This window comes from Teleopsis dalmanni, chromosome 1 (genome assembly GCF_002237135.1).
Source record: "Teleopsis dalmanni isolate 2A chromosome 1, ASM223713v2, whole genome shotgun sequence".
Classification (NCBI taxonomy): domain Eukaryota; kingdom Metazoa; phylum Arthropoda; class Insecta; order Diptera; family Diopsidae; genus Teleopsis; species Teleopsis dalmanni.
The window spans coordinates 9,468,697-9,491,202 of record NC_051846.1 but is presented as its reverse complement, the minus strand read 5'-3'; the positions used below and the strand labels follow the sequence as shown (position 1 = coordinate 9,491,202).

At 31.3% G+C, this 22,506-nt stretch overlaps 1 protein-coding gene across 1 annotated transcript; it reads right to left on the bottom strand.

Annotated features, from left to right (window-relative positions):
* Nucleotides 1-5,920: 5,920 nt before the first annotated feature.
* On the bottom strand, nt 5,921-21,587 carry LOC119672181 (uncharacterized protein DDB_G0283697). The gene is made up of 5 exons (XM_038083174.1): nt 20,923-21,587; nt 20,245-20,347; nt 6,861-7,176; nt 6,464-6,792; nt 5,921-6,398 (listed from the first exon to the last, which is right to left on the bottom strand). The coding sequence occupies exons 1-5, from the start codon at nt 21,351-21,353 to the stop codon at nt 6,198-6,200; spliced, it is 1,380 nt and encodes a 459-aa protein (XP_037939102.1). The 5' UTR covers nt 21,354-21,587; the 3' UTR covers nt 5,921-6,197.
* Between the last annotated feature and the right edge of the window lie 919 nt (nt 21,588-22,506).

Below are 22,506 nucleotides of genomic sequence, written 5' to 3'. Positions count from 1 at the left end.
TCCAATTTTAATTTTCTGGACAGTTGTACATGAAAATTCTTAAGGAAAAATTAAAATAAAAAAAAAAACGCTAAGAATGTATAAAAGTCGTTGAATCAAAGAAAGAAAATTTAATTTGTATCTTTTGGTCACCAATTTCCGACGCAATCCTTTTTTAATTGCGGTAATTTTGAACACTTTTAACTCTGTAACTTGTCTAATTTAATACCAATTTCTTTCCATTCTCCTTCTCTGCTTCTTGAAAACTTCAGAGGAAATTCGTCTAATTTTAATTTTAATTTGGATGAAAACTTTTTTCGTTATATGCAGTAGGGAGAAATGAAAGGGAATAAGTTCAAGTTGAAAATTTCATTAGTTTGTTGATTTTATATTGGTTTCGGTATAAGTAGAAGAATAGCTATTTTAAATTTTCTATTTGAAAGGAATATTATCTCTGATATTAAAAGTGAGGTTATTAAGCGATATGTCATTTAAAATACATAGTTGAATGTCATATGGAAAAACTAAGGACTTGTTTATGGAATACATTATGACCATATGTCTTACCTGATTGAAAGTTGAGTAGAGATCATACAATCAGATCTTTAATCAATTAAGTACTTCATACATGAAAGTATCAATAAATCTGAAGTGGGTTTAAAAAGAATTATAACCCAGTATTTAGTATGCAAGTTTGCTGAAGTTGTTGGCATTTTAAGTAAATATATTCATAATGCTCTAAAAGATTGATCACACATGCTACATAAGTCACAGAAAAAGTACTACCGAGTAACTTCTTTCACTGTTTAGTGTATTCATTTTTAATGAAATCCATTGAAATTTCTCATTCGGTTCATACCTAAAAATGAGACGTCATCAAACTTCCAGAATATGAAATCAGTGAAGGAAAAGAATTTCTGGTTGCGACTTCATACAAAAAGATTAAGACAATTTTATTATTAGTAAAGATTATGGTTGTTGTTATTTTACAAAAATTATATACAACTTCAAAAAAGAAATTAAGGAAAATAGGATGATTATATGATACTTCTAACCCAACTAATTATAAAAATAAGTATAGAAGGAAAGCATTCGCAAAAAATAAAACTCTTTCTTATTCTTTAATCTACAATTGCTAGAGTAACACTCTTTATATTATATTAAGATATCAGTATCATTTAATATATTCTCCAGATTAATCTTCTAGTACATATTTTTCTCATCTAATAGAAATCGAATTGTTTTATATTGTACTTTTCTGCAATAAATAATATCGCTTATAACTTGAAGAGTGATGCATAATATATGATATATAATTTGCAGACTCTATTTAAGAAAATGATATTTAAATATATATATGAAAATATAATTCTAAACTGTCCATTTTTAAACTGGTATCATGATCTTACTCCTGATTTCTTTTAATGCAAGATATTACTCTTCGATTTGGTTCTATATACATAGCATGTCCAACACCCTCAATTCTAAACTATTTTTGTCTTCATAAAGTTTAATGTTTCCCCTTATTCAACTCCACAATCGTAAATGTTCTGGTTCAGAATGAGTATTTTACAGATAACTAAAATAGAGCACAATCTTACATTTATAGTACGTCACCGCTTTACCAGACACAACTGAACTTTTGTATAAGCTAGATCAAAGTTTCTCAAAATAGAGTGTACGTTTCACAGAGACTAATTTATTTGTTAATATGGGTGATATAAGATTACACGTAAACTCACATTGTTAAAAATTTGGTACAACTGACCCATATATATCTTCATTCACGATCTTGCAATAATACAGAAGTGCACAAGCATATCAAGAAAAGCGATGAATACAGTTCATCTGTAGTCGTTCAAAACATGTTAGATATTTGACTGATCGGTTCACCTTGGAATTTCTTTAAATCTTATAAGTTCATGCATACTACGAAAGTGTCGGGAAACACTGACTTTGATTATTTAGTTTTCTAAATATTCAGCATATTGATCTCTACTGTGTTATATTTTCTGTAGATATATCAATTACATAATGGATTTGCTGACAAGTTACTGGCGTTAAAAGAACTATTTTAGGAGATTGACTACACCCATTTTATTGTCTAGTACCGTAGCTGATCAGTAGCTGAAGAAAGTATTTTGCATTCATCTAGTTATTGTCTAGTACATAATCTAAGTAGATTAAACATGCCAGGGAGTTATATTGTAAAGGATTCTAGTCAGTTATAAAACTTTCCTCCAAAAAAAACATTTTCGGCTTTATTATGCATTTTAATTGATTTTTGAACCTTCGGCAACATGGCCAACTTAGCCCGGCAGGTCTAAGTAGATCCTGCAGGATAATATTAATAACCTAGTTTAAGCGGTCCTCATTTTATTGTACCGGTTATTGGTTTCATTAAAGAATTTAACAATGTCTTTGTCAAAACTAATGAAGCGGTTATATATGAAAGTGTAGGGTTTTTATTGATGTCCGCAATGCCTAACATATCTGTCTACCTAGTCTAACTTTAATACTGACTATTTTCAATATAAGCATGATGTACTTGTTTTCACTTTTTGTATTTTATTTTATTATTTTTTCATTGAAGTAGAAAAGTTTTAGGTCGCAATTATCAGGCTCGATACACATGAATACTTTTTGAGCACAAAAGCGGTGCGGGAGAAATGTCATTTAAATAATTAGAAATTTTTTTGTATTTGCAAAAAGTAAGAAAAGCATCCAAAACTTTTCAGAAATGAAAAAATTGGCTACTTAAATATTCATAAGTGTTTGTTAATAATATGAAACGAATAAAAAGTTTCTCGACAACTACAAAGCGACGATTGGCACTTTACCCTCTTTAAAGTTTGTCAACAGACACCAGAAATTCACTTGTCAAACTCTCATTAAATATTTAAAAAGAAAATAAACATTTCAGCAAAAACATCTGCACAAATGCTGGAAATCAATTATGCCAAAACAACGATTTGTTACGGGGGAAGGAAGCAATGCTATGAATGTGGATGCGAATGCGAATGCGAATAGGTACACATATTTTCCAAATGGAAGAGCTTATTACTCCCACACCTAGCAGCAATCTGTGACTGATATAGTAGCATTATAATTTCTAAGTGGTTTCAACTTATTTTTTTATCCTGCAAGCACAAGTGAGGGGGCGGGAAGTGAAACGTACGTATAATTTTTGATAATTTTTTACTTTGGAGTGACTTTCTTTTTCATTTCTTTTGTTAAAAGTTTTTTAATTGAACATTGAAAGAACGCAATTTTCGTAATGAGCAGAGTTCCGAACTGAAGGGAAAGTGATATGCTGTGGAACGTTTGAAGCTGGAGTGGCATGCAACTCATGAAACATAGCTCGGCGGGGGAGAAACGCTTGGGTAGAGTATGAATTTATTTTCATTTGCAAAATTTTTGTCGCATTTTAAACAAAAGAATTATTTTGAGATACTTGCTTTGATTCGAGACAATGAATTATGAAAATTGTTTACACATTGGCTGCAGTTGAAATTCTAGGATTTCAAATAAAAATTGCTAATAAAGATACTTTAAATTCATAAAACTCCTTGTGTTTATAAAGTTAGCGAAAGTATGATTATACTTTTCTTCAGGGTAATGGTAAATTTTTAATTTTAGTGGTAGATGAAAAAAAAAGTTTACAAAGTGACGTTAATATGATTGTAACAGTTGGCATGTGAATTAAAATAATGAATTAAATTCTGACTTTCGATTTAATTACCAGAAGAGCTTAATTCTAAGGAGTTACACGCTTTAAGAATAGCATAATTTTAGATAGTTTTTAAATATATGCCCGATTGACTTCTGCTACTACTACTACTGGCCTCCTTTAACGACTTCTATTTAACTGCTTAACCGACTAACATCTGACTGCTGTCTTAACTACTGCTACTGCTTGACTACTTGGCTGCTTGACAGATATCCACTTGACTGCTTAACCGGCTTACATGTATATGTATTATATAGCTATATATAATATATTCAGTACAAACTAAGATAACAGTAGACGTAAATTTAAATGGATATACTTCAAATATCTAATGCTGACTTCGTACATTGACATCAATTCGTCTAGGTACTAAGCAACTTCGTTGATCGCAAATATCTTGGAAAAGGAAGATTTAAAAGAAAAAAGAGTTAAGTATTGTTTTAGTACTAATAGAAATTATTTTAAAAAAGTATGAATAAATTATAAATCCTTGTACTGCAAACTTGGACCTTCGATCGTCACTTACAAATAGTGCAACAAGTTATGTTCAATGTCTGGAAACAAGTGGGAAACTAATACAGAGGTCCGTAAAGCAGTACGGATGAAATGGTAAGGATCGATAAGTACATTTTGAGTATAGTATATTCTGCTGTTAAGAATACGATGTGGGTAATATACATACAAGTATATACATATATGCAGTTAAGAAATGTTGTGGTAAAATTTAACTGTGTCTTTAAAAAAACGGCTGATTACATAGCAGTTACAATTGTTCTATTGTTCCTATTTGGGAACCTAAGGGTTATGAAGCATACTAGAGGTATTTGTGATTCAAATATACTTGCTGTAATTAGATTTATAGAGTTCCAGCTTCATTCTTGAATATATGTTGAATGCCATAATCTGTGAAAATAATCTATCATTTGGAATATCAGAGAAACTTTGGAGCACTACTTACTATAAATACTACAACTTGAGTATAATGACTTCTATTTTTATATAAAGCGTTTGAATAACACATAAAAAGTAAGGATGAATTTAAAATGGGAACAAATAAACCAAACTATCTAAAATTCTAAAAGTTCCATTTTGTACTTATGTCTAACGCTTTACTGGTTCCACATTAAAGTATTCTGTTAGATTGGGCCTGTCTTTCAGTATATTATTTATGAAGAAAATGAAATAGGTATATTTCATTTCTTTTGTCGATGTTGAAGTCACTTTTATTAGATATTTCCATATCATTTTTAAAGATGTCAGTAACTCATAACTGACTCTGCTCACATAGTTTTCAGCTTTCCAAATTTAATACAGTAAAAAATCATCGAGAGTGAAGTAAAAACAGCGAGATGAAAATGATGACAGAGAAAAAAAGGAGTGACAACGTTTGACAAGATCTGATAGATATGAATGTCACCAACTGGAAGGTAAAGGTCAAAAATAGAGAAGAATACAGGAATGTTGTAAAAAATGCTTTGATTCTACATGGACTGTATAACTATGGATGATTATGATGGATATAGTAAAAAAGCTTTACTTTTAATCCTTAAAAGGGTTTGAATGCATATGAAGTTTTATAGTCAGGATTATTCTAAGAGAGGGATCTTTATGCTCTTCTTCTTTTCTTCTTCTGCTCTTCTTTCCGATTGCTCACTATAGAAGTATATTTGGTATTCTTTTTGGTTTTTGTATCACGTAGAAAATTTCTTACAAAATAGCGAGTCTACATTCATAGGATTACGAATTAGGTTCATTAAGTATATTAAAAAGGTATTCTATATTAATTAGGTTTATTAAAAATCCTTTATGAAAATAATACAAGTAATTCGAAACTGTCATTTTAAGAAAAAGAAAAAGTGTGTAGTCTTCATTAAAAGGATTATATTCGTTTTTGTTGATTCGTTATAGTCTTTGTTAAGATTGATAAGTAACGCTTGATCGTTATAGCTGACGAATGACTGGTAGACCTGGTAGTTACTGGTCGCTACTGGTCGTTTCAAGAAATTAATTTGTAAATTACTTAAAAGAAAGAATTATTGTATGCAAACTAAACAATTTTATTAAATTATTTACAATCTTATAATTTTTGTTTCACATTTAAATATCTTAACAATTACTCAAAAACAACAACATTAAGATTAGTTACAAAGTAGCTTAATAATATCACATTTTAAGTGTTTTATACTAAATTGTTTACAGTGTATACATTAAATATAACTAGATACGATATTTGTTTGTTTAAATCTCAAATATCAAATAGCATTGACATCAATGGCAGATATATGTTACTTACAGATACAAAATGCCTTCCAATGCCTTCATTAATAATCAAAAATGTAGTTCTTGTCTTTTAAGAATATAATTTTTTACAGTGTACTGCTAGCTTTGTATTATTTCGTATTAAAATATATATTATATTTGTGCTTTTCTTGAGGTAACTTTATATTTAAATTTAATTTTTTTTAGCATTCCCTATAATACTTCTTTCTTATTCGTTTTCCATGTTTTTAGCGCGTAAATATTTTAAGAGCATTTGCAGTGAATCATAAGTATCAAAATCATCCAAATTTCGACGTGAAGACGTCATATTTGTGGGCCTCGGCATTGCTAATGGTACAGGCAGTAGTTCAGGCATAACCGAGTGATGTGTGATGAGGGTTTTCAGTGACGTAAACTCTTTACGGAAACCCTTGGTTATAAATGTTATTTATTATTAAAATTTAAAATTATATTTTTTGATATTGCTAAACTTACTTTTATTTTATAACCTCGAGTTGTGCGTAAAATGATATAATTGGCCACCTTAGGTCCAGGTGGGGAAGGTACACGCAGTGTTAACGCATAACAGCCTGGCTTTGATGTACTTTTACGCACTAAAAAAGCGCCTGGACTCTTACTTGAAAGTACTTCTTCTGCTATATCACGTGAGATACCCGCTTGAAACCAGGAAGCATCTTTAAGATCTGTATCTTCTTCCTCTGCGCCGCTCGTATATGTTGTGGAACTTGTTGAAACATTATTTTTCGTGTTAACTGCTGCATTCATACGCAAACGGTTTGCAAATATTTTTGGACTTGAATTCGCTGTGGTGAAAATGGAGTTTAGTTGCTAGTTTAAGGATTTCAAGAAATAAGAAATTATTGGTGCTTACCACTGCTCGTTTCACGTAGGTAACGTTTTTTTAAGTTGAACTCACTGTTGTCATTGAGATTTAACGTGTCTAGCATGGGTATAGCAGTCAGTGACTGCCGACAGGAGTCACCAAATTTGCTTGCTATGAACTTCTCTGGTTCAAAGGCTTCTTCGTTGATGTAACCATTTGAGTAGACTTGATTACTTGCAGCCTGACTTTGTTTTATAGTGGAATTTGTAGTGCTCGTCGTGCAATTCGTTGATGGGGTTATGTTATTTACAAGTGGACGAGATTCTTCATTTGTGCGTAGTAGACCCATTGTGAGACGTTTCACCTGTTAAGAGAGTTGCATATTATAAATGTGTTTCTTAAGTGGATTTTTCAATTTAACAATTTATTAAAGGCATATAAAAGGACTCTTTAGTTTAAAATTGGACTTTAAATGACTTAGAACCTTGTACAAGTATACATGTTAACTTAAGACTTCTTAAACTACTTTTAACATTTTTGCACTTAAAGTTCAAGGTACTGATACTAAAAGAACGAACAAATATTTACGCAAATCCAGATAATCCAAAAAGTGCACTTTATATAACTTTTAAAGGCAAAACATCTTGGAGCGTGCAAAGTAAAAACGTAGAAAATCCTCGATTTAAGCATCAAATTTAAACACCTTTCTGCTAGCTTAACTAAGGACACCAATGCATTTTTTTCTATTGCAATCGCAAAATCGCAATTGTATACGTTGCTTCTACTAAACGCCCACTAACGGAGTCAGACGTTTGCGGCAAATAAATTTCCTGTACCAAGAATTTATTACCAAAAACCACAGAAAACAGAGTACAAAGATTATACAAAAACAGTACAGAAAAAAAAGATATAAAAGCATAACGTTAAGTTTTTACATGAATGCGACACTACCTGCTACTGGAAGCTGCATTCAGAAAGGAGCTTACTTTCTTTCCAATTCGTGTGCGGTTTAGTTACAGTTTAACGGAAATGGCTGCTACTGCCGCATACCGGCAGCCGGTATAAGTAAGGAGACGGGTGCTTAGTATTAATGCAGCGAGTCTGTTACTTGTAGTTTCTTTAAGTGGCAAAAGATAAATGCAGTAAAATAGCAGTAAGAAACAGGAGCCGGCACTGTATGTTGCCTGCATATTCGGCGTGAATTTTTAAAGTAACTTAAAAAGGAATGAAACTCATTTCCGCGGTTGAGTAATAATTCAACAGCATTTGGTCCAAGTTGCTAGTAAACCGGCAAAGTTTTTGCAGAAGAAAAAATTTCAACAGACTTGAGGGTCAGTGGCTTTGAACTAATGCAATACAAATAAAAATGAAAAAAAGTTGTGAATTTTAGGCTGAGCTAAAATAAACTGTAGCCAAGCACTTGAAAAGCACAGAAATGAGAGTCAAGTTCGTATCCTGTCAGCAAAAAATACGAATATCAGCACAACATCCCGTGGCATTGACAATGAAGTTTATTGCAGACGAATTCATTAAAATGGATTTACTCTGTAAATAAAAAAAGGAAAGAGCTTCCGCATCAATTTTTTATCTTGTATTTCGTTGACTTTTATTAATTTTTTCTATTTTGATTATTTTTATGATTTTTTAGAATTTTACGGTTTTTACAATTTTGATGACTTTTAGGATATCTACTATATCTGCAAAAAATTTATTATTTTATTGTGTTCAAATGAAAATTTAGTAAATACCTTGCATACTTTCAGGCGTCAAAAGTGTTTATTTACTTTCAACGTAGCGCTGCAGTGACAAGTGAAGTACATAAAAATAGCGGACTGAGTTGGTAGTCAGAGAAATGTTGTCTGTTATTATTTGAATTTACTTCGGTGTTTATTTTAATTTCGGAGTGACTGAAATTCATTGACTGAAAATAGTGGATAAGTGCTTTTGTCGGATGAAATTGTAAATTTTAAATGAAATCTGATGTTGATTTTCCTTTAAGTGTTGTACATTCTAATTCTTTGTGAGAATATTTTTTAAGCTAAGTTGAAGCTTGTACTAATCGGTATTTAACAGTAGAAACATCAGTCTCATAAATTTTCAATAGATTAAATGTGGGTTAGATTGTGTTAAATTGCAGTGCTTGTTATCAAGATGGTATCTCAGAGATCTTCGAACTTATAATGTACTAGTTAGAGACGTAATTGATAGGATTGCAGTCCATTAAAAAACCACATATGCAACATGTCTACGGGTTTGTTAATTAAGAAGAGGCTCTCACTCTAATCACTGACTTATTTCTATTTCTGGTTATCTTTTTGGTAAGTAGAAAATATTTTCTTTCGTTTGTGTAGTTCAGGAATTGTTGGAGTTTCTTGTTTAGCTATATACTTCCAATTGTGAAGTGTCTTGCTAAGCTTTATTATATAGATTAGACAGCTTTCTGTTTGCACAATATTTTATACATAATGAAATGGAATTCTTCAACCGCACAGTTTCTTTAGTTTCAGGCATAAAAATTTACCGGAGTTGTCTTTTGAAGATAAGATAAGAAAGAACAGGGTATTAGCTCCCATTTGACCAGAGCACCGCGACCATGATTGATCTTTTGTGCTTGTGTCTTTTGAAGATGTGTTGTTCAATTTAGTGAAATCTGGTCAGTTTTTTTTGTGATAAGGTTGCAGATAATTATTGTCAAGTTACAGGTATTATGCTACTTAACCATTTGTTCTTTATTGTCTAGGTTAAAATAGAACCTTGTCTTGGTTACCACATACAAAGAAAGTGCCAAATAATTTGGAACTTGAGCATTAAAATTTTGTGCAGCCTGGACCACTTGTGAAAAAGCACGAATAGTCATCGTTTCTAATTTCTCAGTCATGAGTTTTAAGCCTGGCAATTTTGGTCGAACAAATTATATATGAACTATAAACTAATAAAATAAAAATTCGAATATTTTTTAAAATCACTGGTGATGAGTACCTGGCAATACTCGCAACAGCGCTGGTCAGCCACATTTTAATAAATTAATCAAATTTTTGTTGTTGCCTCTTTATTATTGTTCGAAATGTACCTTCACAGTCTAACAAAGTATTGTTCTTTCATAGTATTGGACCTTCACAGTCTAACAGGCTATTGTTTTTTCTATTCATTTTCAAGAATGGTTTAGGTGAGTTAAGGTTTCATATAGTGGCTTTCCACCTACTAACAAGAAAAAAACAGTTTCAATTGGTATGACTTTCAATACATAATCTTAAAACTATCAGCCTATCTAATCTTAATTTATAAGGATATTATAAATTTAAGCACTTCGCAATTGTTTATTCTGATATTTGTGTACTGAATATCAGTCAACAGAAACCTTTTTAATACGAATTATATTCATTTAGTCAACCATAACTAAATTTGTGAATATATATTGGCTTATGTACTTAGAAACATTTATACGGACATATTTTCTGATATATATACGTACATATACATATAAATATTGTGTGATGAAATGGTTTTAAAAAAGTTTTAAATCAATTTTTAAATAAAAATTATTTTAAAATATGTCAACGATTTTTTGTTGAAAACGAATGGCCTTTAAAAAAGTTTGTGATTTAATGAAACCATTAACCAAAATATTTACAAAATAAATATAAATTTAATAACAAAAATGTAGTAAATAAAAGGACTTTTATATTTTTATGCATTTTTTCGACATACTCGTAGCTCCCCTTTGCGTTTCATCGCTCAATACAAGTACGCAAAAAATAAGTCAATTTTTTATTTTTAATATAATTTTTTTTTGGATATTTTTTGGGTATCTCCAGTCAACTAAATTGTAGTAAATTTACTACAAAACATGTCCTGTTGGCATTATTTTTATTCTGTATGCAAAACAATTTATAATAATTTTCAAAATGTGGTACAACATTCTCAACAGCTGTGTCTGGCTATGAAAAATATTGGGTCCATTGGCAGCAACTAGCAAGCAAATGGGCCCTAGAAGATTGCTATGACGCAAAATGAAAAGGAAAATAAATTTATGTAAATTTAATGAAGTCCTTGCCGGAAGCACTAAATGTTGCCTAAATATTTGGAATTTTTGAATTATGAAAACATCAAAAATATGCTAGCAAATTTTTGTCAGTTTGATGTGTTCCTAATGAACACACATAGCCACTTGCTTTTAATGGCAAAGCATTTGCCTTTTAGAAGCCGGCACTTGGCTCTCCCATTCACGAAAATTGATTCTAAAAGTTGGTTGTCATTTAAAGCTCATTTCTAAATGGCAGCTCACGTACAATTGCAACCGAATCCGAAAACGTTCAAAAATGTTTTCATTTGAGCAACATGTCGCCGTCAATTTAATTGGATTTAGGACCTATCAATCCAAGTTTGTTGTGGGTATTTTTCTGGATTTTAGTTTCATTTGCAAATTCATTTCTCTGCTCTGGGAGTCGGTGATGGGAGTCCTAATCTAAACCCCGCACTTTGCAAAATTTATTCAAAATCCGTTCCTAAACAACTGTCGATCAAATGTCATCAATGCGTATGTTTCGTGTTTGACGTCCTGTGCTGCTATGGTATATGTTGTATGTTGCATTTGAATGTTGTTAATATTCATGGTAACTGATGCATATTATTGTGCCGTTTGATTTGGCGCATGGAGCACTACTTGAACTTATGCCGCCGAAGTTTGTTTGCTGTTAGTGATTTGCTTAGGAATTTTGCTTACTTTGCATTTTGCTGGCTTAGCAAACATTTGCTTGAAGTCAAAATCATGTTGAGTTTGTGGGTATCAAAGCTGAGAAGTGGTAAAAATGCGGGCCACGTATATGAAATTCACTTTGTACAGAGTTGCCAATTATTCTGATTTTAATTACTGAATACTGATGTTAATAACTACCTTTTTACTTTTAAAATTAAATCAAAATCAATATCCATCCAAAACTTACACAAAATCCATAGAAATATATTCAGTGATGTTTGATATATCTAAGTATACCATAAGTATCCTCGTTGTAGAAGATATATTCTATGTCCGTCAAATCATATACAATATATCAAATATATGCTAAATTTCCAAAGCATATTTACTTGTAAAGTAAATAGTTTTGAAATTGTGATTTATTTTAATTGGGTTTAAGTTTCCTATTGGAATATTGGAAAAAATATTTAAAGAAAACACTTTTAATCTTAAGAAATCTTAAGAAAAGTGAATACAGGATAATATTTGCAAAGTGCCAGGTAACTGCACTAAAATAATGCAATTAAAATAACAATTAAAAAAAATCGTATGAAAAACTTTTTCATTTTTCAATCTAAATAAGAATTCAAAAGAAAAGAGAATAGAAAATAATATATAAAGTAAGTTAGCTAACTGCACTAAAACAACGGTGTATATGTTAAAAATAACTTAAGTAGAAAATCATTATATAATTGATCAGAACCTTTGTCTTTGTCTTTGGCGCGCAGATATGTAGATCGTCGAAAAAATCTCCCTGTTGATATTCTGCACACCGATGACCTTCCCACTTAGCTTCTCCAAGCTCTTTCCCATAGGTGTCTCCAATTACATTTTCTTTATTTCAATGAGATTTATTACGCTCTACACACAATTCCGTTGTACAATTAGATATAGTCACCAGCTTCATAGAATATACTTTTAAAGAGTCCTTAAAATTTTGTGCTTACACATCATCACCCAAAATTTACGTATAGTATTTCTTATTAAGCTGCGATTAGACAAGTTTAAAAAATTTTTTTCAAATCTTTTGAAATGATCTTCCCAACTTGTTTCTAAGACGTGGTTTTAGTGGATTGAAGTTTAATCTAGTGTTTTTCTATGCCTTTCACTAAAGAATCGCTGTAAGAGCATTTGCGGTGTTAAAAATAATTTCTTTAATAACGTTTTTTATCATTCTGGCAACTCTGTTCACTAACATTTGTATGCCAAATCTGCAGTTTGCTGTCTGTCTGCTTGTCTATTGCATACATGATTTCTCTTATGCATTTTACATATCTAAAATTGAATCTTCATTTCTTCGGCAAATTTACAAAAAAAAAAAGAAACAACGGATATAGACTTTGCGACTTTCCGCTGGCTGTAATTAAAAAAACGATGCAAAAGACAAAAACGACCCGGCTAACATCCAGACGTTACTCCAGTGGAGTTGTAGAGTAAAGGGCAAGAAGTGCAGCAACTTCTGGATGGAACTACGCAACCAAAACGAAATTTGTCTAGCAGCGCATAGCATAAATGTTTGGTGTCAATATTTTTTTTTACTAAATTAATTTGCGTATCGCTAAGAGGAATCGATACGTTGTCATATGATTTCAATGATGTCAGTAGCCAAACACAGAACATCAGCTAACGATGTGCATCGTTTATCATAAACGAACAGGCATGTAACTCCATTACAGCAGCGACAACAGCAAGAACAGCAATAACAGCAATAACAGCGACACAAGCAACAGCAACGACCACGACTATAAGAGTGAAATACGTGCCGGCATGTTGCTGACATTAAAGCCAAAGCAGCAGTGTCTACTCCTCTGTTGGATCACAGCAGCAGGCAGCAAAGCAATACACCACATATTGAATTTCTTAGCATGTGACAGCGTACATGCTTTGGAGCGTATATGCTTGTGTGTATGTGTTGATTTAACGTAACTGAATGTGAGCGTAAGTGTGTGTGTGTGTGTGTGCAAGTTTATTGCAAGTTGAAAATTTTGTTTGTGCCTTTGTCTGTGTTTTCGCCTGATAAGGGATTCCGTTTTGTTTACTCGTTTGTTTTAGTTTATATTAAAATTGATTTATTGACAAAACATACTAAAGCAACAACACCAACACCAACACTGACAACAACAACAACAACAAAGTGAAAGCAGTTTTATCGGCAGAGAATATCAAAATGTTAACCCGTTGCTTACCTCCGCACAAGCGTTGCTCTTTTGTTTCCTACGACATTGGCACGCATTTTCTTTACGTTTTGCTATTTGCTTAGAAAAATGTTATTTAATTTTTACTTTCCTTTTTTTGTTTTGTGGTTTAAGTTGCCGGAAATGGATTGCAACGCAATAACGGAAACTATGGCAAAATTTATGGCAGCCATTAAGGAACTGATTGCGTTCCTGTCCGTATTGAGTTCCTCTTTTTAGTAATTTTTTTTGAATTTATTTATATATTTTTTTTGTCTTAACTGCGCCTCATTCCTTTTATTTGTTGTCATTTGCTGAATGTGTTTTCACTTTGCTGTGTAATAATTTAGAAAAAAAATATTTTTGTTTTTGTTTTTTTTTTGTTTCATTTCGTTTTTTTGTGTAAACAATTTTTTTTGTTTTTATTTTTGGCAGTTTAAATGCAGCAGTGATCAGTGGTGACATGCAGGTATGTTCTGGTGTGTGTGTGCCAGGGTTGGCATATCGAGTTTAACCCGTGCGTGTGGCTTTATTGATACCCAAATGTGCCGTCATTTGTTATGAAGGCAGGCAGCATAAATATTATACAAATATGCTAATATCGACACTCATACGCCCGGTTGTGGCTGACGTGAGTGAAAGTGCTTCCATTTGCCTTCTGACTGCAGTTGACATTTTGTCAATTTATGGCAGTAGCAGATTAGTAAGTAATAAATAATAATATTTTTTCTTTATATAATTTCAAAAGCAGAATGTATGTAATATTGTATTTGTAATAATTTCAGTTCAGAGGAGGGACAAGAAAAAAAAAAGACGCCTAGGGAAAGGAAAAAAAATATTTTTAAAAAAATGTATTCCTACTTTTTTAAATAAGTGTTCTCTTATCTATTTCGTATTAATTCTTATCCACACCCAAATCCAATTTTAAAAAGCTCAGCTGAATTTTCGAATAGCCATTTAATTTTCAACTTAAAAGGAACTCATGAAATGGAGTTGAATCTTCCAATTTGGTAAAAATAATACGTATTCAAAAAAGTTTTTTGATTTTAAATCAGAATAATACTAAGGAGCACTCAAGAATTGGGAGGCATAAAAAAATTCCTCAGGTTACCTATAGGAAAGGTCTAACAAGAAGATTCTGGTTTTATCTCTTTAAATTTTTTGCGAGGAATATGACAGTGAAACGTTGGAGAATCGATAATTAATTGCAGAGTCCATAGTAAAGAATTTCGGTATCCATCTATTTTAAAGTTTATATTATAATTAACAAAATTTGAATTGGAAATTGAACATTTACAGAGCCGCAATTTGAAAAGTATGCAGTAGTTCCTAACCCATTTATTAATATGGGTTAGCTGTTTAAAAAGCTGTATTTGGCTTTTTTGTGAAGGGTTAATAATAGATGATCAATATGATCGGCATCTGGCGAAATAAGATCAAGCTGGAATCCATAGTGATACCCAACTGCGCATGTTTGATGGAGTTGTAGTCTTATTTAAGACTAGATATCCACCTCGAGAGGGAATACGCTCCTTGGTAAGAGAATCTCAATGTCTAATTATTTTATTATTGCTATTGTAAGAATGCCTTGAAACCATCTTCGGATAACAGCATATACTTGTCCTTTATTTCATCATTCTGTATGAATATAAGAATTGTAAAATGCTTCTCCTTGACGGATGTATACAAACGTATTATTGACACTTTAAAGCTATCGTTGATAAAGCTGGAAACGTTAGTGTACTACATTTATATCTGAAGTCGTAACAAATTGTATTAATAATTTGCATATCAATCAATCGATAATTTGTAGAAAATTATGCTTATAAATTGGAAGAACAATGACAGTATCTTAAGTCATCTTAAGAAAACACTGAAATATATTGAATCTCAAAAAAAAGTATGCGATTTTAGAGTTGAAAAATTTTAGTTACTAGTCAGGTTTTTTTTATTATTTATCCAATTGTGCTAAGTTTAATTATAAGAAATAATCAGCAAAATTTTTATATCGGGACTTAAAATAGTCGATATTAATCCTTATCTATAATATTATAGTATAATGATTAATATTTTATTTAATTAGTTAAATCCGACGGTTCCGTTCTCTGAAGCTGTCGTACGAGGTGTTCTGTTTGAAGGAGTGAATTGAAGGAGCTTCTGTGTTGTAGTGAACTTCAAGTCTTTTTTTATGTGCTTCAGCCTGAAGCGTGATTATTTCAGCAACTATCGGAACATGCAACTTTCGATGAAGGTCGCTGTTATAAACAAACCATTGAGCATTGATCTTAGGATGTTGTTTTGATATTGTTGGATTATCTGCCTATTTGACTCATATGTCCAACCCCAGAGTTGAGATCTATAAATCCAAATTAAACGTTGTACCTGCTTGTATATTATTAGTTTATTTTTGATTGACATAACGGAATATCGTCCAAATAACCATTTAATTGAGTTGAGCTTAAGATTTAGTTCTTGACGTTTAAATTTGATTAAAAAGCAGTAGCAACTGTATTCCCCAGCCATTATAGAGTAAAAGTGCGTAATAGCACTAACTCAACAAGAAGAAGAAGAAGAAGAAGCAACTGTATTCAAAATCAAGTAGCAACTGTATTTAAACTTAATAAAAAAGTTCTTTTAAAATTTAATTATTTCATAAGATTGATTTTTGATTCTAATTAAAATCCTTAATTCATTCATTGGTTATTAACTACGGCATAATATAATATAAATATATTATTGACATATATTTTGCGACTCATAACTACCTAAAAACCTTTTAAATCTATTATGCTTAAAAGTCTTTCACTTTACCTTGAATTTCCTATAATTTAAAAATAAAAGTTTAAGTGCTGTATATTAATGCGTGACATATAATGAATATACATCGTGTAAGTATCTTTACTCATATGTAATTTCTAATTACTTTTTCCAAAAGAACTTATACACGATATCAAAATTCCTACACGTATTAATCTCAAACTAAGTTACGACAAATTCTTGTGTGTATCAGCGATACGAAAAGGATTTATTTTCGCACATTCCCGCACATATGTATCTACACATATAGCACTAAGCGATAGCACTAAGGATAAGGATAATGAAATCATTCGATTTAATGCCAGTGTATGCACGTACACAGTTTCGTAAAAGTCTTTTGCTTGGCGTATGATAAATCTTTTACCAAAGCTTTTTGGAAATGTTTTAAAAGTTTGATAGTAATGGATTTATTGAACAGATTGCCTTTAGTAATTTAACCATTAGTTAGGGATAATATAGAATGGCGTTTTAATTGATGAGACTCTCAGAACAATGAAGCTAAAAAATTTTTTGTTGTTCGTAAACAAAAGTACAAAAAATCTTTGATTGATAAAATTTTGCTTTAAGTTTGATTTCCTCAGAAATTACTAGCAAAAGCTCAGATTAAACGTTTTGATATGAAAAATTTTATATTTTATTTGTGTTGAACTAACTTTGGTTGATGAAAGAATTTTGACAAAAAAAACTTAATTCGTTGTTAAGTCATTGGGTTACTGGATAATCAGATCTTTTCTAGTAAGAAACTGTTACAGGACAAGCTAGGTTTTGGGCTGTAAGACTTACAGATTTATTAGTCTCTTCAGTTTATCTTCACCCCAATAACTCAATATGGAGGTCAGGATCAGGATCGATCTTCCCATCGATCCGGGGAAGAAGGTGATTATCGAGAAGATATCAAGAACATTGTTAAGATGAGCCGATTAAATAGAGGCTACTGCACTCGAAAAGCCTAACACCGATTTGGCAAAAAGTGGGATTGTGTCAGATTGTGTGTTTGTTGTAAACTTACTTACTGCTGTTCTTCTCTTTTAGTGTAGCATAGGGCCGCAGCATAAGGTTTGCTGTTGAAGTCCCCTTTTATCAGGTTGGTTAAGAGAATTGCTAAGGTACTGTGATCATCGGGATAAATGACTAGAGATAGAGGCAGTGTGGTAGATGCAAACAATGTTTAGGTAAAGACGGTTGTTGGGAGATAAAGTATTGCCCATTGCCGTAAGAGAGGAGAGCGTGCAGATGACCTTTCGAGATAATTTGAGAGAATCTCTTACCAGTATAGCGACTTTCCGATGATTACTGATCCTGTAGAAACGGATAACGTATTATCCTTAATATCTACTTGGTCCGTCATAACAATAATGTGAGGCTCATTGCGACTGGATTAATTCTCAAAGATAATACGCTAAGTAAGGGAGTGAATAGAGTTAACATTGATGAGAATGATGCTCAGACAATTCATCTCAAGGTAAATTCTAGAACCTTCTGCACTATATACAATAAAATACTACGAAATGGTTCTTAACAGCTTGAACTCAGTTCGTTTATTTTATTATTTATCATAACACAGTAGTGTTGTACAGTAGTGTTGTACAGTTGTATTATACAGTAGTATTGCACAGTAGTATTGCACAATATGTTTTCTTATCGTAAAGGGGTTTGAGAGCTATAATATAATATAGTTTGGAAACTTAAAGTTTTTTATTTGGGTTTCTTTTAACTTTAAGATGTATATACTAGGTCCGAATCCAAGTTCACCTATGAAAATAAATGTTTAAATTGATTATAATATCAACGATAGATACTGTAATGTTATTTAAGAAGATTGCAGTTGAACTGCGTCAGTAAAGGACTAAAGATTGTTTTTTAAGCTTAACTTGACTTTAAAAAATCTTTAAAATCACAAAAATGATATGATTAAATATAAAGAATTGTAATTCAAAAACTTTTTATGTATACCTTAAGCAGGAGTTACTAAACCTAAATTATTTTAACAAAAATAAATTTATATAATGAATTTTAAAAATTGTAATATCAGCTTAACCTTTAAAATCAAATATATTTTTAATATCAATTCTTGAAAGTCGGCTTAAAACTAAAATAAAATCATTTGTTGTTAAGTTCACTCAGTTGACATCGCTGTATATTTCCACTTCCATCTGCTAACTCCACATTGTATTATGAAAGATTCCACATCACAGCAATATGAAAGACCGTCTGTAGACGTACTTGGACGCGCTTTCCGCACGTGGAAGAAAAGTAAAACTTTTCGTCCTTAATTCCTTAACAACAATAAAACGTATACACGGTATTTGCTTTCATTTTAATGGCAGCATTAAAAAACTCCTTCAACCAACTGTTTTGATATGTTGACAATGGCAAATGGCATTTATTTTTTGGTTAAACGAGGCTTTAAGCTGTTCACCTAGGAGGTCTTTATATACTTTTCCAGTATATCAAATATGTTCGTTAGTACGGGTATGAATGGAGAAAGTTTTTCATTCTCGAAAAGTTCTTAAGGTTGTCAATAATTTTATGGCATCAACAATGTAGTCACGTTCACGGATGAATGTGATATGCTTGGTGACTGATTTCAGTGCGACATATTTCAGTAAGAATGAAATGAATGTAAAATATGGAATAGGAGGTAGGAGTTAAGGTATGGGAGAGCATAAGTGTTTTGGTGAGGGTATTATAAGGAATTATTTGATAAATGCCATTGTCATGGATTTCTAAGTTTATGAAAGGTATTAATAGCAAAGGACCGTGTTACTAATTTAATAGGGTAATAATTTAATTGAAAATTAAATATTTTATTAAAAAATTAGTTATAAAAAATTTTATTTAATTTTTTTATAGAAGTCTTTATCCTGATTAAAGTAAAAAAATATTTTTTTATATTACTTAAGATCATGGAATCATTAAAGTTAAAAAATAAAAGTGCTTCACTTTACTTCACCTTAAAAAGTACCTTACTTTATATTATAGGATAATTAATTTAATTAAAAATTTAAATAAATTTGTATAACTTTTTTATATAAGATATTACTTTGATTACATGTCAAAAAAGTATTTTTATTAGAATTGAATGATTGAAGCTGAAATAGAAAAAAATTTGTTCTCCACTTTATTAAAAGTTAATATACAAATGATATATCATTTGAATTTTTTTTTAATAAAAATAAAAGTATTTTTTTTTGGAAAATTATACTTCTAAATATTTTTAATTTAATTTATTTTTAGTGTTTTATTATTGTGTTATTGAAATTGAATTTATAATGAGTACAAAACATATACTTGATTGGAATTTAGTACAAGATATATATTCGGTTCAACTATATTGAGTCCAAGTATCAATATGAGAATAAAAAAATTCTGTAAAGTATCTAAAGTAGATTTGGTGTTCGTTTTTAATTTTTGATGCATTTCACTTTAACTTTATTTAAGTTGGTATGCACCCTAAGGACCAATATTTTTCCAATAAGTCATAATAAAGCCCAATAGCAATATAGTATTTCACTTACTAATGTCGGTGGGTGGTTATAAAACCACCCTAATTTCAAAGTCAAATTATTTTTCATATAAAATATGCAAAAATATTGACAAGTAACTCTAAACTTTATCGGTTTTACTATCCATTTTACAGATCTTTTGTAATTTCGTACGAATTATTGTGCCCCGGAAACTATGCAATGAAAAAAGTTTAACTTACCAGTGGCGGTTTGTCGGCCAAACGTTTGCAATTGTTTAACTCCGTGGGTGAATTATCCTCATCGGAACTGGGAGTTTGCACAACTTTTTCGTTATCATTGCAGCTGTGAAAGAAGAAAATTAAATAAAAAAAAGATATAAACTATATTTAGCAAGAAGGCAAGCTTGGTGGGGAGTGTTCTCTATCTACGCATAGGGTTGGTTGATTGTGTGTTAATGGAGCATGTGTGCCCATTGGGGTGTGGTAAATAAAAATAGTGCATAAATTTTTGAAAAGTATTATGTAGAAGCAATAAATGCTGTAGATGAACTATGAAGCTGTATTTGAAGGGATAAGTGTAGGACTTTGCCAGTACTTTTGGGAATATTGAATTAGGGTTGAGTGCATGTGAGGCCATGGAATAATATTCCTTAAAGGCTTTTGTTAAAATTTTTGTGAAATTATAAATGTTGAATAGCTTTTAACAATTGAAATAAAATAGAACTACTTTTTTACATAGATTTTATTTTGGAATGAAGAGATTTAAATAGATAAAAATAAAATTAAAATAAAATTTATAAGCAGTGCAACATGCATGGAATAGAGCAAAATTGAGTTGGAAAAGATCAAGAGAAATTTTTTCTTCCAAATATGGAATTGACATATTTTTTTACTGTTGTTATTTTTGGTGCTACTTACTTCAGGTTCGCTTGAGCGAACAAATGCAATGGACGTCGGCGACCCGTTGTGGTATTGAGCATAGGTGATGATGGACGTGAGTAACTGTCATTGCGTAGTTGTAAGTGTTGTTGATGTGTGCCATCCAGCGTAGCCACACCATTGTAGTGGCGCATGTTCGAGTCACGTTTAGTGCTCAGGTTACAGCTTGAATTGGAAATGCTATTTGCATTGGTGCGTGTCGATTTACTGCATGATGATGAACGAAATCGTGAACCAGTGATGACCGCAGCCAAGTTGGCGGCAATACGATTGTCGAAGCGATTAAAGTAGCTATTGTCGTTTGTAGCAGCATTATTACTGTTGCTGACATTTGTTGTGCTAGCAACTGTTGCTGTTGATAATGTTGTTGTATTGCTATTTTTCTCATAGTCCAAATTATTGTTTATCATTTTGTTATCTTTTTTTTGTGTATTTTCTTCCAATTACTTTTACTTGTGACAAAAGCAAGTAAATTGTTTAAGGTTTCTATTCTAGGTGGAGGGAAAGACAGCAGGAGGTTAAGCAATGTAGCTTTTTGCTGTTATTTATTTGTTGCTGCCGCTAACACTATTGCTTCTCTAGACAAATTCACTTTGGCTGCAATCAATTCACTTGCGTTTCCGTTGCGTCAGTGCGTTTGTGCGTGCGTCACAGTTTTAGCAAGATATTTATGATGTCTACATCCGTGGGGGGTTAACGCTGTTTTAACACAATTTCAGCATAAAGCGCGACCAACAGCGACCAACAGCGACCAAAGTTTGCAACGTAAGGATCAAAATTAATTCATGCGGAAATTGGCAGAAGCGCAAAGCCGGAAGGCAACAAGCATACATAACCACAAAACGCATAAACAATGGCAACAAACAAGTTAAATTATAACAACAATAAAAACAACATACAAGATGAGTATTATTCAACAAAAACAAAAAAGTATTGTTTATGCAAAACAACAAAAACAATGTTAAGTGTGGAAATGTACAGTACGCCATTGATAAAAACAACAACAACAACAACAGCAACAACAACGAGAAGTACATAAAAATATTCATAAACAAAGTTAATGCAATTGGGGTTGGTTTAAGAATGATTTCATATGATTTCATAGTGATTATGATCAACATCATTAGTATCAACAACATCATAACGATGATAATGAGTACATTGACAGTTGGACAGTTGTGAAGTGAAGAGAATCAAATAATGAAGTTTATGTGCATGACGAATGTGAAATTGAATGTCATTATGAAGTTGAAGGATTTTTTTTGTATTTGTTGTTGTTTTGGGGTTGTATGCAATTTTGTTCATTGTTTGTGATGATTTCGTGTTTATTGAATTTTGCACATCAAATTTTACGCCATTAAAGGATATTTTATATATTTTTTTCAAGGATATTTTATTTATTATTTTTTGCCAATTTTTTGGAAATTTTTGTTGGTTGCGAATATGAGGTTTAATTTTGTTTTTGGGGGTTGCAATCGCCGGTTTTTGCCAATTTGAATTATTGAGTTTTGTTGTGATTGTCAGTAAAGTTAAGCCGATTCACATGAAATTAAAGATAAAAAT

What these genes read in the sequence shown, in the direction of transcription:
- LOC119672181 (XM_038083174.1), bottom strand. Translation starts at nt 21,353, where the DNA reads ATGATAAACAATAATTTGGACTATGAGAAAAATAGCAATACAACAACA. An exon ending in TTCGCTCAAGCGAACCTGAA is followed by an intron (nt 20,348 to 20,922) that starts GTAAGTAGCACC and finishes CTTCTTTCACAG; the next exon opens with CTGCAATGATAACGAAAAAG. An exon ending in CTCGAGGTTATAAAATAAAA is followed by an intron (nt 6,399 to 6,463) that starts GTAAGTTTAGCA and finishes TTTATAACCAAG; the next exon opens with GGTTTCCGTAAAGAGTTTAC.